Here is a 14,922-nt window from a genome sequence, read left to right as displayed (position 1 = left end):
TAGAACAATTATTATAAAGTATGAAAAGGAGAACTGACAGAGGAATTAGATGGGGAGGAGGATTGCTAGTTCTGGAACCCTTCTTTCATTGGAAAAGGATTCAAGGGGGAAGAATACATATTTATAAGGTTATAAAAGTCTTCTAAATTGAGAAAGAAATAAGCATAAGGGGTAGAGGATAAGGGAGTCTTACTTATGTGGGTGGTTAGGTTAAAGAGGATAAGGGAAGTATCCTTGGAGGAGAAATTATTTCAGTTACATAATAAGAGTCAAGGTAGTACGTAGAAGTAAAGTATAGGAATCAGGAGGTAATAAAAGATATATATAAACAAAGTAAAGATCAGGAGTAGAATTTATCATGTTAAAAAAAAAGCAGGATAAGTTAAAACTAAAATAGACTTAATCAAAAGGGAAAAAGATAAGGAAACTATACTATATACCTGCAATATTTTAAATTGTTTTAGACTTTTTAAAATAACTAAACAGTATATGTCTGGAATATTGCTATGATATGGGATATGATGAGTTGGCGGAGTTAGAAAAATATGGAAGGACTTGGACTTAAAATGTTATTCGCTTTCAGAGAAACAAAGGATAAATAAGTATAATATGGTCTATTGGATATGAATGTATATAGCTATGTATGTATGTGTATATATGTATGCATATGTTTGTATATGTAGGGGTGTGTGTATAGGAAGAAGTGGGGAAAAGAATAAAGTAAAAAGTACACAACAGAGAACAAAAGAAAATCTACACGGAAGCAAAGAAAAAATGGATAATTTTAAATATAATGACTAGTATTTATTGTATAAGCTTTCTTGAAATGGACATTTATTGCTTTATATTTTGAATTCTCTCTTATGTTCTCCTGTGCACATGGCAAATTTTATTATTTTTTTTCTATGATGGGGGTAGGGGGAGGCGAAGCAGTTGGGATTAAGTGAGTTACACAGCAATTATTAAGTGTCAAGTATCTGAAGACAGATTTGAACTCAGATTCTCCTGATCCAGGGCTGGCATTCTATCCACTGCTCCATCTAGTTGCCTCTCTTTTCTTATTTTCTGTTTAAGTTTAAAATAAATAAACTTATATGTTAAAAAATAAAATCTTTCAATTTTTAGACTTTAGCTCTGAGTTGCATTCCTTAATAATATTCTTTTATGTTTCTTTGATTGTTTTTTGTGACTCCAAAAACAAAAAACAAAAACCTGTTTGACCAACTAGAGAAGCAGAGAATTCAGTGAAACAGATCAGAAACATTTTATTTCTCTATATGTGAAGCTTATAGGACTTCTCTCAATGGACTGCCTGTTAAAGGAGGAGTTGAACACTGATATAACTATTTGCTAGGAAATTTTAGAAGAGGTTTACAATGAATAAAGCATAAATGTTTTTACTTTTGAGATTCCTTCTGTTCCCATTCACTGATTTTTCTATTCTACCACATGACAGTGTTTTCATTTTGAACTAAAGATTTAGAGGTTTTTTTCTCCTATATAACTTATTTTTTGCAGTCCCTTTTCTTAGAAAGCAACCATGTTTAATATAGTGCAGTAATATTATTTATGTGCTTTGTTGGAATTCTCCAGATGTTTTTTGTATTTTTTCTAATTTATTTTGTTGATTATACATGTATTGTCACATAAGAGCTGATATGTACAGGGCTGTACTCTTATACAGGGTTCCTTAAACTTGGAGAAATATTTTGGCCAAGATAGTGGGGTGTTTAGCATTACCTTCTCCAGCTTATTTTGCCGATAAAAAACTGAGGCAAACAGGGATACTTAACTTGCCCAGAGTCATTCAGCCAAGTAGTGTCTCAGGTCAGAGTTGAACTTGGATATTCCTGAATCCAGGTCTGTGTGCTATATGCACGTACCACCCAGCTGCAGAGCTTTTAGAGAGAAAACATGTTTTTATTGTATATATAAACTTGTCTTTCTTAGGATTCCTGACATGCATGTAATTGCAGGTATTTGCATGTGCATGTGTATTTATGTTACAGTTATCTACATTTTCTAGGGAGTTCCAATCAGACTTGAAGTGGGACCACGAGATATGAAGAACTGTCAGTTTGTAGCAGTCAGACGAGACACTGGTGAAAAGCTGACGATTGCTGAAAAGGATGCTGAAATGAAGCTTCGTGATATTTTGGAGGATATCCATGTTAACCTTTTCAAAAGGTTGGATCCTTACAAACTATCTGAGATATAGGATAATAAGTTCTTTAAATATGATGCTTAGTTTTTAGAAAAGAAATTTTACAGGCTCTTCTAAATTATTCCCATCCCAAGTAATATTTTTCATTTATTTTCTTTCTTTTATTCTTCCATGACACTTCATAAGCTGTATTTGGATTTTAGAAAATACTGACAAAAGATAGTTTAGAATAGTGGTATTTAAAGAAAGGGGAAAAAATACCAAACATTCCTGTTTACATTGACACCCATGTTTTACAACATGGGATGAAACTAATTTTATGTTGTAATCATCCAATTTAATGTGACTAGGATGCTGATTTGGAGTTAAAGCTTAGCTTAATCTGCCACAGCTATTAGATTAATCAGTTTATGTGGGTAAAATGTAGAGTTGCTATACAAAAGGCTTTCATTTTCAAGCATTTATATTGTCCCAGGAATTTCCAGTATGCAAAAGGGAGATTATGTATTGAGGGATGAGAGATGTTTTATTACCATACATTCTATGCCATTCATTTGTTTAAGGGTGGGATGTATAATTATAATTGTAATTGACATGTGAAAGTGGAAAAAAAGAAGCATGTAACAAAATTCTTAGGCTACCTATTGAACCACTTAAATTTCTAAAATTTTTAAATTCTTAAGAGACTGCTGTGTTAGATCTACTAAGAATACTAAACATTCAGAGAGCATTTTAAGCTTCATTTGGGTCTTTAAAACAATCATGTCAGGTGGTATTCTTATTTTTGAGATGAAGAAATTAAGACTCGTGGATATGGTCACATATCTAATAAGTAGCAGAACCTGGATAAGGACAGAGGTCTTCTGTGTCCAAGCCTATTGATATACTCTAGCTTATTTATCACCTTGTGTTGTTATAAACTGGTTATAAATATTGATGAATAAAAAGAAGTATTTGTTAATAATTTTCTCTGTAGAGCATCTGAAGACCTCAAAACTCACATGGTTGTAGCCAATACAATGGAAGAATTTCAGAAAATATTGGATTCTGGAAAGGTAAAGACTTTTGAAAAGTTCTTAAAAATTCACCATATAGGTGAATTAAAAATATTTAATTGATCTTTTAAATATTGTTGGAACTTAAGGAACAATATGATTATTGCTTTTTATAATTAGATGAGGTGGTTTTATCGCAAGGTTCTCACCTGAGGATTGCTATGAAAAAAAGTTTTTCTATATGAGACTGCTCAAATTACATGACTATGTAATGAATAAGTGATATTATAATGTCTTAATATATTTAGGGAGTTGATAATCCACATTGACTAATGTATGGACAGCTACAGAATTCTATTGTGAATGTTATTGTTATTTTGAGTGAAGAAACTCAGGCTTAGTTAGATGACAAATTGCCCAGATTCACCCTGACTATCTATAAGTGTCAATGCTTCAGCTAAGCCCAGATATTGATCCTGATTTAATGGACTTTCCGCCATATCTTTTTGTCAAAATCACATAAAACATTAGCTGAATTTTTGTTGTGGCATATCTATTTTCCCATAGGGACTGATAAATCTTAAATACTTAAAATATATAAGCACTGTTTTAAGCACAAGGGATAAAACTAGACAAAATAATTAATGTGTATAGTTTTGAGTTCAGGCCAAACTTGAATTTGTAAAAGAGTAAATTCCTCATAACTGAGAGTTATAAAGCAGATACTAAATCATCTAATAAAAAAAAGTAGAGGAGATTCCTTCATTGGATGGGACATTGGACAAGATAGCTTTGAAAGTCCCTACTATCACTAAGATTCCTCATTTATAAATTTATAATGTGTCCTCATTTATAAAATTAGATACTAAGATCCCTCACAATTCTTAGTGTTTTTTTTAATCATCCCATTTTTTCAAAATCGGCTACCTTCCCTATGTATGTGGTTTCCTTAGATAGTTTTATCCTCTTTCAATCAAGTCTCATCATTTCTGTAATATACAATGATGTACTACCCACATCATTGTAAAGGTGTTGAGGAACTAGTATCCAGCTGTCCAGGAGAGATTTGGGTTTTTCTTTTTCTGTTAGAATGTGCATCCTATTTGTTTTCTTTGTGTTTAATGTATTTCTTAAGACATTTTCATTTCCTTTTATTGTGGAAACAATGTCTGTCAGTTACTTTTTAAAAAGTGATTTTTAAAAATGTTGCATGAATTAATAAATTAGCCTATGGCACAACTTTAGTTGTCATGATAATAATAACCATAACTTTCACAGAAATTAAAAATGTACAAGATAGACTAATAGAAGATAAACTTCTGTAAGCATTTCAATTAGTTTAAACTAGACTACAACTGAATTTCAGATACAGGCCCAACAAATGTATTTTAAACACTAAAAAATTTTGTATTTTCTCTTCTTTAGACTCTTTTACTTATCTCTTCTCATGTCTAAATCTGGTATAAATGTAGCTATTGTACTTTTTTTGAAGGGAAAAAAGAACTTTTACAGATAAAAATATTTGATAATTGTTAGGCATCTAGTTATCCTAATTATTGATTTAAAATTTTTCTTTCCAAACTTCTTCATATCTGATTGTGCTTGGTTTCCTTTTGGGAATTATTCCAATGTAGAATTCTTTAATTAACTGAACTATTATGCATTTTAACATGGATGTCATGAGGATATATATTTCCACTGAAAGCATTCAAACAGATTTCATTGTGCATTTAAATAAACATTAGCAAAGTATGGATGTACTCTGATTCTTAATTTTAGGTAGAATGCCTATATCATATGTGATATTAATATGTACACCACATACATTGTATAAGAATGAATACCTTATTACAGTGATATTTGTTTTTTATGTATAGTTTTAAATGTCTCTTTTTTAAGAATTTAGTATGGTGACATATCTTTGTAATTTTCCCATTAAAAAAGTTTCAATAAACTATAGCAATTTTTAATATTGAGGATTTTTCTAATTTAAAGTTAAATTAAGCTTTAGTATTAACCAGAAATCTTTCAGTGACTGGATTAAAATAACAAGGAACTCTTGTACAGCATTTTTTGCTTTATAAAATATCTTCTGGACAACTCTGTAAGCTGTAGAAAATGTTAATCGTTATTCTCTTTTTTATAGATAAGGAAACTGAGGTCTACACTGATTGTCAGTTGGTATTTTCCATACAACTAATGACTATTGGAATTGAATTTAACCTAAAAATTCATATTATTTTATTATAAAGAATAGAATTTGAGATATTCTGAATAAGCTATTATGTATTACATTTATTTTTTGTCATCTCAAAAATTATAACATGTTTATTTTTAAGTACACATATTCTGAACAATTTAGCTAATAAAATTATTGGGTGAATTTTTGCTCTTTGTTTTTAAGATCAATCCAAACTTAGAGCATAGTGATCATTTTCTTAAAATTAAGGAATATAACTGCCAACTGGAAGTAAAACTTAAAATATTGCTAAAATAGTATCAAATGAGAAAATATTGAACTAGTTGCTGAATTAATATTTAAAACTAAAATATTAGGAATGTATTTCCTTTAGGAAGAGATTATAACTAAACCATGAATACTTTTCCCTGTCACTGTATAATTAAATATGATTGGCTCTCCTTCGATCTTCCCCCTTTTCTAATTCATTGTAAACAATACTTTTTGTAAATGTCAGAGTTTTTAATCCTTTTTGTTTGAGTTGGTGCTAATGATTTACCAAATATCAACACAAAGGGGACAAGTTTCACTGTTATCTTGGCCCAAATACTTTCATAGTTTGAGCTTAAATTTTTCACTTCAAAAATCATTTCATGAGAGTATTCTATTTTTAAATTCAAGGGGGAAATTGCATCTTAAATTGTCTCTTGCCAGAGGTAAAAACAAAATTGACACAATTAAATTACATTTTTCATGAATAGTGAACTCAGATAATACATTATTCAGGTAGAGGTTGATCAAGCATTTTCAGATCCTGATAAATTGTGTTGATTGTAACTATAGATTAGTAGTAATATTTGTTGAAATTCTTGTTGAAATAGAACCTATATGAAGTCTATTCCTACTAATTAAATAATTTATTTTCCCTGTTGATATAAATTTCGTCAGGGCAATTTATTTAGTTGTTCTTAGAAGTATAAATGAATCAGCACTATGTAAAATATTTTATGGAACACAGCAAATTATAATTTTTTACTTCTTCATTACATGTTACCTTAGATTGCTCAGATTCCTTTCTGTGGAGAAATTGATTGTGAAGACTGGATCAAAAAAACTACTGCCAGGTAAACTTATTCATAAATACAACTTAAATGTGCAAATGATTTAGAAATGACTTTAAATATTCTCTTTTAGTATCAGTTCATACTTATTTAACAATTGTTGAAGTTAGATATTTTTATGTGCTTGGAATCTGGTTTTAAGCTTTCTTACTCACTTTTAACAAAATAAGCGGAAGGCTCCTACTACTAGGCAGACACTGGAGCCTGGCTTCATGGAATTGTCATGAGTACATTAAATGAAGAATACTATGCCCTGGTTTTTTTGTTTTTTTAAACAGAAGTCACATAAATATCATTAAAAATTAATGTTTGAATCCATAATGTATAATATATTAGTCCATCAAGGAGAATTTCTTAAGTACTTACTAATTTCTAGATATTGTTAATCCCAGAGGATATAAAGACAAAAATGAAACAATCCCTGCTCTCGAAGTGATTGTATTTTGTCTGGGGAAACAAAATGAACAAATGTAAAAAAAAGCAATGTGATTTCAGGTAGAGTTGGGAAGTTCTGGTAGCTTGAGGGAATTAGGAAAAGTCTCATAGGAGCTGACACTTGAGCTTTGAAGAAAGGTAGGGATTTTGGCAGCAAACAATAACAGAAAGAGTGTAAATGCTATGTTGTTTCCCACACTCAATTCCCAGGGTTCTTTCACTGTCTATAGATGATGGTTCTGTTCATTATGACCAATTGGAACTAATTTGGATCCTCTCATTATTGACAATAGCCACTTCCATCAGAATTGATCCTCATATAATATTGTTGTTGAAGTGTATAATGATCTCTTAATTCTGCTCATTTCACTTAGCATCAGTTCATTTAAGTCTCTCCAATCCTCTCTGTATTCATCCTACTGGTAATTTCTTTCAGAACAAAAATACTCCATAACATTCACATACCACAATTTACTCAGCCATTCTCTAATTGATGGGCATCCATTCAATTTCCAGTTTCTAGCCACTACAAAAAGGGTTGCCACAAACATTTTTACACATATAAATCCCTTTCCTTTCTTTAATATCTCTTTGGATATAAGTGAAGTAATAACACTGCTAAATCGAAGTGTATAGTTCTAAATTGCTCTTCAGAATGGTTGGATCTGTTCACAACTTCACCAACAATGCATCAGTGTCCCAGTTTCCCCACCTCCCCTTCAACATTTGTCATTATCTTTTCCTGTCATCTTAGCCAATCTATGAAGTGTGTAGTGGTATCTCAGAGTTGTCTTAATTTGCATTTCTCTGATCAATAATAATTTGGAACACCTTTTCATATGGCTAGAAATAGTTTCAATTCCCTCATCTGATAATTGTCTGTTCATATTCTTTGACTATTTATCAATTGGAGAATGTTTACTGCTTCCATTCTAATGTTTTCTACATTAGTTTTGTTTGTACTAAGCTTTTTAACTTGATATAACTAATGACTATTGGAATTGAATTTATTTGAATTGGAATTCCATCTAGCTTTATAGGGCAACCTATACAAAGGTTTGAAGATGGGGTTAAAATATAATGTGGAAGGAATGGCAGATAGGGCAGTTTGTAATAAACTAGAATGACTGGACAGATAGATGAGCCAGCTTATGAAATGTTTGATGCTAGAGAGCCAGTGCAACAATTGACACAAAATTTGCTTGGTCCTGCTATTAAGATGCAAATAGTAGCATTTATATGTGATCTTAGAGGCAATAGCAAGCAACGGAATCTTCATGAACATGGAATATCATTATGACATCTAACTCTGTGGATTGGCAAGCGAAGAAACTTCAGTCAGGGAGTCCAATTTAAAAGCTATTGCAGTCCAAGCAATGATAAATCAATCTTTTTTAAAAGATTCAGAGCATCATTGTTTATACAGAAAGTTGAAGGCATGCCTATTTTTAATGGGCAATTAAAGCATTCCCCTGAATATTCTTGAGCAGTCGTGATTCATGGCACTTTATTTGCACCTCTTATATCACATCTTACTTTGTATTGTACTTACATGTAAATCATTCTGTGCCTCACAACTTTCAAAAGCTTATCACAGTGTTTTGCCTGCTAGGCAATTTTTTTTTTAATAACATTGAGCTCTAATATGATCATTATTGCATTTATTATAAAGAACTTATTTAACTTAATGGAAAAAAAATTGTACTCTCATTCAAACTAATAGAGTTGTCCAAATATATAAATGAAAACAAATGAAATTATTTTTATTTCAGAGATCAAGATCTTGAACCTGGTGCCCCATCAATGGGAGCAAAAAGCCTTTGTATACCCTTCAAACCTCTCCGTGAGTTGCAACCTGGAGCCAAGTGTGTATGTGGCAAGAAGTTAGCCAAGTTCTACACCTTGTTTGGTCGCAGTTACTAGAGAAAATGGCTATTGCTGAGCTTCTTTTTTTAAAATAAGACTGACATCTCAAAAATAACCAGTTTTATGACTTTTTAAATAAAATTTTAAAAAGCAGAGCCATACGAGACAATATTGAAGAGAAAAAAGTCATTATACACTTAAAATAGTAGTAATAAAGACTTTTCTGTGAACAGTTCTAACAATAAATATGTATTGTGATCATACATTTCTTCATATTTGCATTTTTATGGATTGACTTCTTTTTTATGAAAAAAATTTAATCAAATTAAAAATTTAAGCAAAGTAGTATATAAGTGGACATTTAACAGATCTTTTAAAAGTCGCTGGATCATTCAAGAATTTGATTTTTATAAGTGACTCTGAGTCAGGAAACAGCAATATAGGTGCTAGGATTACTGCTCCCATTATTTGTTAGTGTTATTAATTCCAAACAGAGCATGAGGTAAGTTCTACTTTCTCTACCACAACCACCAGTTCCCACCGTGATGTTTCAACTGAATCCATCAAAATATGAATCCTCACAGGCCTTTGGAAATTGTTAAAAAATAATGCCACTAGAAATTTAAAATAATGGCAGCATTCAGACTAATGGTGATATCTCCTGCTCTTATCCATCTTTCCTGAAATGTTAATCTGTTAAAGTAATCTCACATATATTTTAAGAAGAAATGAGTGAAGTGAAACATGAATGTGAGCCATTAACCTGAATGAAGCCAGATAATGATACATGAAACTTCATGTTAAGCAGGAAAGATGCTGACTTATGTGAAAAGATTATAACATAATCTGATTATTTATGGAGGGGATTTTTTGGGAGGGAAGTTGGGGTATGTGATTTTGTATGTGTGTGTTTTAATTATACAGGATGCCATAAGGAACAGAATATGTTAGTTTTTGAAATCATCAGATTGAAAATGCCATCTTCTGAAGAATCAGTAATATCTTTAGTACTTTTGCATTTATCCAAATAACCACAAGTATAATGATTTATTGTGCACAATTTTTATTCTTTATACTTTTATGAGTTGTCAGAGCCAAAGAGTTTATTAACAAGTTGGTAGCCTATTGATGATGAGACTTTGTATTCATACCAAGATTGAGTTTCAGAAAGTAGTTATCTAATTAGTTATCTAATGCTTCACTGCATAGTTAACTCCTTTGCATTATGGTATTACCTGCCAAATGCTAAAATCTACTCACATATTCTTTGAGAATTAGTACTACCTCCATTTTATGTGAGGTATTGGAGTATAAGACTATGGAGTTTTAAGATGGCTTACAATTGAGAAAATTCAATCCTGAACTATCTAAATAAGTAATAATAAAAAAATCATATAAGCAGAAATAAAATTACATCAATATTGCTTATTACTTTATACAGAAGTTTAACTAATACATATCAATTGTCATAACATGGAGATTTTTTTTAAAGCCTAAACTCATCTTGGTCAGCAAGAATGACGTATTTGCTCAGTACAAAGTTGGTGTTCACAGACAACACAGATTTAGACTTACTTGTAAGAGCTTATGAAGAAATAGTTGATGAATGATGATTAGTATCTCTTCAAAAACTGAATCAGTGGGAAAAAATCTGCAAAAATATTCAGACGCCTTTAAACAGCAAGATTCATCAAACCATTGCAGTTGGACTCATTGAATTCTTGGATACTTATACAGAAGACAAAAATAACACTTAGGAATAAAAACAGTGAAAGCAACTAGCTTATCTATGTTGAAAGCAATGAAGAATTAATTCATAATGCTATCTGAAGGAAGAGAAATTCCTAAAGATTGCAGAAAAAAATTCAGACCTCAGAAAAAAAACCAACCTTAAACCCAGAGTGTCAGGAAAGATCAAGTCAATGAAGGGCCTCTTCCAGCTTTAGACATGGTGCTTTTAAGATCTTTTGTTACCAGTGTAATGTAGGGTAGGAATGGGAGGACTAATTACATAGCAAGTGCAAAGGATGACATGGTGACAATTTAACAATCCATTAGTATTTTGGCAGTGTCAAGCTATCTTAACGGATATGGCGCATAGTATTTAATAAACATCTTTTTTTTCATTTATTCATTCACTCATTCATTTGTGAAAAAGTAAGAAAATGCCCCAGCCTTTTTGATGAACCCCTTGTGGCAAACTTATGAGAGAACATGAACATAAAGTACACGAAATAGCGAGGCATGGATAAATGGTAATCTTGCATCATCCCAATTGAACACATTACAGATTCAATTGAGAATTTTGGTGTATTTAATTTACTTGATATAATTTTAATAAGAATTGATTCATTCCAAAATATTTCCCAAAGATATCTGTAAATCAAATTTTTTGGAAATTGAATCCATTTCCATGAATATAAGAAGTTTAGGAATAATCCAGCTTTATGAACCATTTTTAATTTCACCTAGGGCCTAATGATTTACCTTTAAGTTTCTCAGTCTCCCTATATAATGAGAATATCTGTAAATAATTAATTTAAAAAAATGCTGTTAGAATAAAGTTCCCAAAGTAGCTACCATCACGGATGTTTTCCAAGAATATTGCTCCTTGGCAATTTTTAGGTTTCACATAATGGGTATATTTGCTGCATCCCAAAAGCACTTGAGGATCTCCTTCAAGGTGATCTTGATTCTTTTCAATAATGAGGTGATTCAGGGGCAGATAGATGGCTCAGTGCAGAGAGCATAAGTCCTGGTTTTAGGAAGACCTGAGTCCAAATCTCAGACTTATTAACTGTGGGGCCCCGGGGCAAGTCACTTAAACTGTTGCCTTGCAAAAAAAAACAAACAAACAAACCATGCCCTGATTCTGGGCAACTATATAGACTTGTGAAGGAGAAAGCCATCTGCATCCAGAGAAAGGACTATGAGGACTGAATGTGGGTCAAAGCATAATATTTTCACCTTTGTTTTTCGTTTGCTTATTTTTTTTTTCTTATTTTTCCTCCTTTTGATCTGATTTTTCCTGTGCAGCATGATAAATGTGGATATATGTTTAGAAGACTGGCACATGTTTAAACCTATACTGGATTGTTTGCTGTCTTGGGGAGGGAGGGAGAAAAATTTGGGACATGAGGTTTTGCAAGGGTGAATATTGAGAACTATTTGGAAAAATAAAAAGCTATTATTTTTTTTAAAAAGATGAATTCACCACTGAAAGGATTCTGTAGTGAGTTATTGTGTTAGAGGTTTGTATTTTTTTTTTTTTTTTGCTTAGGCAATTGGGGTTAAGTCACTTGTCGAGGGTTACATAGCTAGGAAGTGTTGTGTCTGAGGCTAGATTTGAACTTAGGTTCTCCTGACTTCAGGGCTGGTGCCACTGCATTACCTAGCTGCCCTAGTTTAGTAATATTAATTTATTTGGCAAATTTAGTAATTGTCTTGTGATAAAGGCACTAATTACCTAAAGTAGAGTGGTAGTATTTTTCAAGGCAAGGTATGACTTAGAAACAACCCCTGAAAGGAATGGAATTATATTTTATTTTCAAGTTGTGTTATATCAGCTATTCAAAAAAGTACCATTCGAGTTCATGGGAAGTGTGATATCAGGTTTTTTGTTTTTTTTTTAATTTTCAAAACACATATGTATGGATAGTTTTTTGACATTGACCTTTGCAACCTTGTGTTCCAAATTTTTCATCCCATTCCTCTCACCCCCTCTCCTAGAAGGCAAATAATCCAATATATATTAAACATGTGCAATTTTTCTATACATGTTTGCACAATTATCATGCTATACAAGAAAAATCAGATCAAAAAGAAAAAAATGAGAAAGAAAACAAATGCAAGCAAATAACAACAAAAAGTGAAAATACTATGTTGTGATGTACATTCAATCCCCAGTTCTCTCTCTGGGTGCAGAGTTCTCTTCATCACAAGACCATTGGAACTGTCCTGAATCACCTCACTGTTGAAAAGAGCCACGTTCATCAGAATTGATCATCATGTACAATGATCTAGTTCTGTTCATTTTGCTTAGCATCAATTCGTGTCAATCTCTCCAGGCCTCTCTGAAATCATTCTGCTGACCATTTCTTAGAGAACAATAATATTCATATGCCATAACTTATTGAGACATTCTCCAACTGATAGGCAGCCACTCAGATTCCAGTTTCTAACCACTATAAAAAGGGCTGCCACAAACATTTTTGCACATGTGGGTCCTTTTCCTTCCTTTATGATCTCTCTGGGATACAGACCCAGGTAGAGACATTGCTGAGTCAAAGGATATCCACAGTTTGATAGCCTTTTGGGCATAGTTCCAAATTGCTCTCCAAAATGGTTGGATCACTTCACAATTCCACCAACCATGTATCAGTGTCCCAGTTTTGCTCCATCCCATGACATTCATCATTATTTTTTCCTGTCATCTTAGCCAATCTGCATTTCTCTGATCAGTAATGATTTCACCTTTTCATATGGCTAGAAGTGATTTCAATTTCTTCATCTGAAAATTGTCTGTTCATATCCTTTCACCACTTATCAACTGGAGAATGGCTTGAATTCTTATAAATTTGAGTCAATTCTCTATGTATTTTAGAAATGAGGCCTTTATCAGACCCCTTGAGGACTATCAGAATCATGTGATAACAATTTCAAAACTGCTAGGGAGTCAGTGTGAAACAAGATCCATTTCTAGATAGTTAACATACAGAAGGACAAGCACAGTTCCGCTTTACATCTAATTTAAGGTGAAAATTTTTAGTTCAACTAAGACAGTTTAAAAATATATATATTTTTTAACTCCAACAAACCAGAAAAATTATTTACAAAAAAATTGAAGCCTGGATAATTACATTTAGTCATTTGACCTACTGGTGGAGGAAGACATAAAGATGTCTTCATCCTGATATGTGAGAGTAATAATGAAAGCAGATGGTAAATAGATAAGAGATTGGTATTTTGGGTGTGGAAAGTCTAGGTAGATCCCACTGTTTATCTTTGACCCGAGCTGTTAATATTTTTCTTTTGCCATATAACTATATTGTTCGTACCTTGACGTTTTTATTTGTTACCAACAACAAAAGTTTGATGCCAGCAGCTTCCTGTCTAGAGGAAGGAGCCAGTGGCACCTTGATTCCCAAATTGACCTTTGACCTTTACTCATCATTCAGCCCTTCCAAGAAAGTGTTGGCTATTGGTTGAGCTGCTCTCTGCAGAAGAATCTGCCCAACCCAGTTCAGCTCAAGATCCGAGTTACTTGATAAGGGAATATCATGAACAGCATCTTGAGTGGGGAAGCTCCTGTTCAACATTCTTACAAACTGAACTGGAGAAAGTTCACTATCACTGAAGTTTCCCATCACAAAGAGCAGCCTGAAAGAAGGCATTACAAATGTGGATAAAATGATGGCTATCTATCTGGGATGTTCCTTCATACTATCAGCTGAATAACTAAGGTGTATCCATAAACATGGAGTTTGGATGTGTATACCCACAATAGGCAGAGTCAAAGCATTAAATGTAATTGTTTCTCTTTGCCTAATGTAATAAAATCTAACTCTGATAGGTACCAAGCTTATTCAAACTGTTTTTGCAGGAGAAAATTACTCATAAGGGTCATTTTAATGTGACTTCTGCCCCACTTCCTCCCCTACCTCCCTTAAGCATGTTGTCAGTAATGTCAATAAATAATGAGTCCATCAACATTCCAGGGAGAGGGCAACCAGTACATTGGCTTGTGTTTTGTGTGTAGCTGTGCTTATGTGACGTTTTCCACATTGTGGCTGTTATAAGATCAGTTTTAGAACTGGAAGGGAATTTGGAGGTTCTATCTCATCTAGCTCCCCATACTTTACAGAGTAGGAAATTGGTTTTAATCTAAGAAGAGACTTTCCAAGATTGCACAAATAGAAGTGTCAAAAATCAGTTTTGAACCCAGGTCTCTTAACTCTGTAGTTGGCATTTTTCTTTTCTACACCCTCTTAATCAAATGTGAAATGAAAATTTATGATGTGTTAAAAAAATAAATAAATGAATGAATTGTTAGGACCACTGTCCAACTTTTAGATTGTTAGTCAAAATTGTAAAAATACAAATAAAAGATCAGAAATCATGTTAGACTAATTTCTGCATGAGCATGTCAGGTTCTTTTGAAGA

General features: G+C 32.4%; 1 protein-coding gene across 2 annotated transcripts in view; it reads left to right on the top strand.

Moving 5' to 3' along the window:
- Positions 1 to 9,023, top strand: part of EPRS1 (glutamyl-prolyl-tRNA synthetase 1) — a 66,008-nt gene extending 56,985 nt beyond the window's left edge. For both annotated transcript variants that reach the window (XM_074309194.1, XM_074309193.1), the window contains 4 exons: positions 2,027 to 2,187; positions 3,141 to 3,219; positions 6,398 to 6,462; positions 8,667 to 9,023. In XM_074309194.1, coding sequence (XP_074165295.1) covers positions 2,027 to 2,187; positions 3,141 to 3,219; positions 6,398 to 6,462; positions 8,667 to 8,817 — 456 coding nt within the window. In that variant the 3' untranslated portion in view covers positions 8,818 to 9,023. The remainder of the gene's footprint in view (positions 1 to 2,026; positions 2,188 to 3,140; positions 3,220 to 6,397; positions 6,463 to 8,666) is intronic.
- The last annotated feature ends 5,899 nt before the right edge of the window (positions 9,024 to 14,922 follow it).

This window comes from Sminthopsis crassicaudata, chromosome 4 (assembly GCF_048593235.1).
Source record: "Sminthopsis crassicaudata isolate SCR6 chromosome 4, ASM4859323v1, whole genome shotgun sequence".
NCBI lineage: Eukaryota > Metazoa > Chordata > Mammalia > Dasyuromorphia > Dasyuridae > Sminthopsis > Sminthopsis crassicaudata.
Note: the sequence above shows the minus strand (reverse complement) of the source record. Positions and strands in the feature narration are given on the sequence as shown.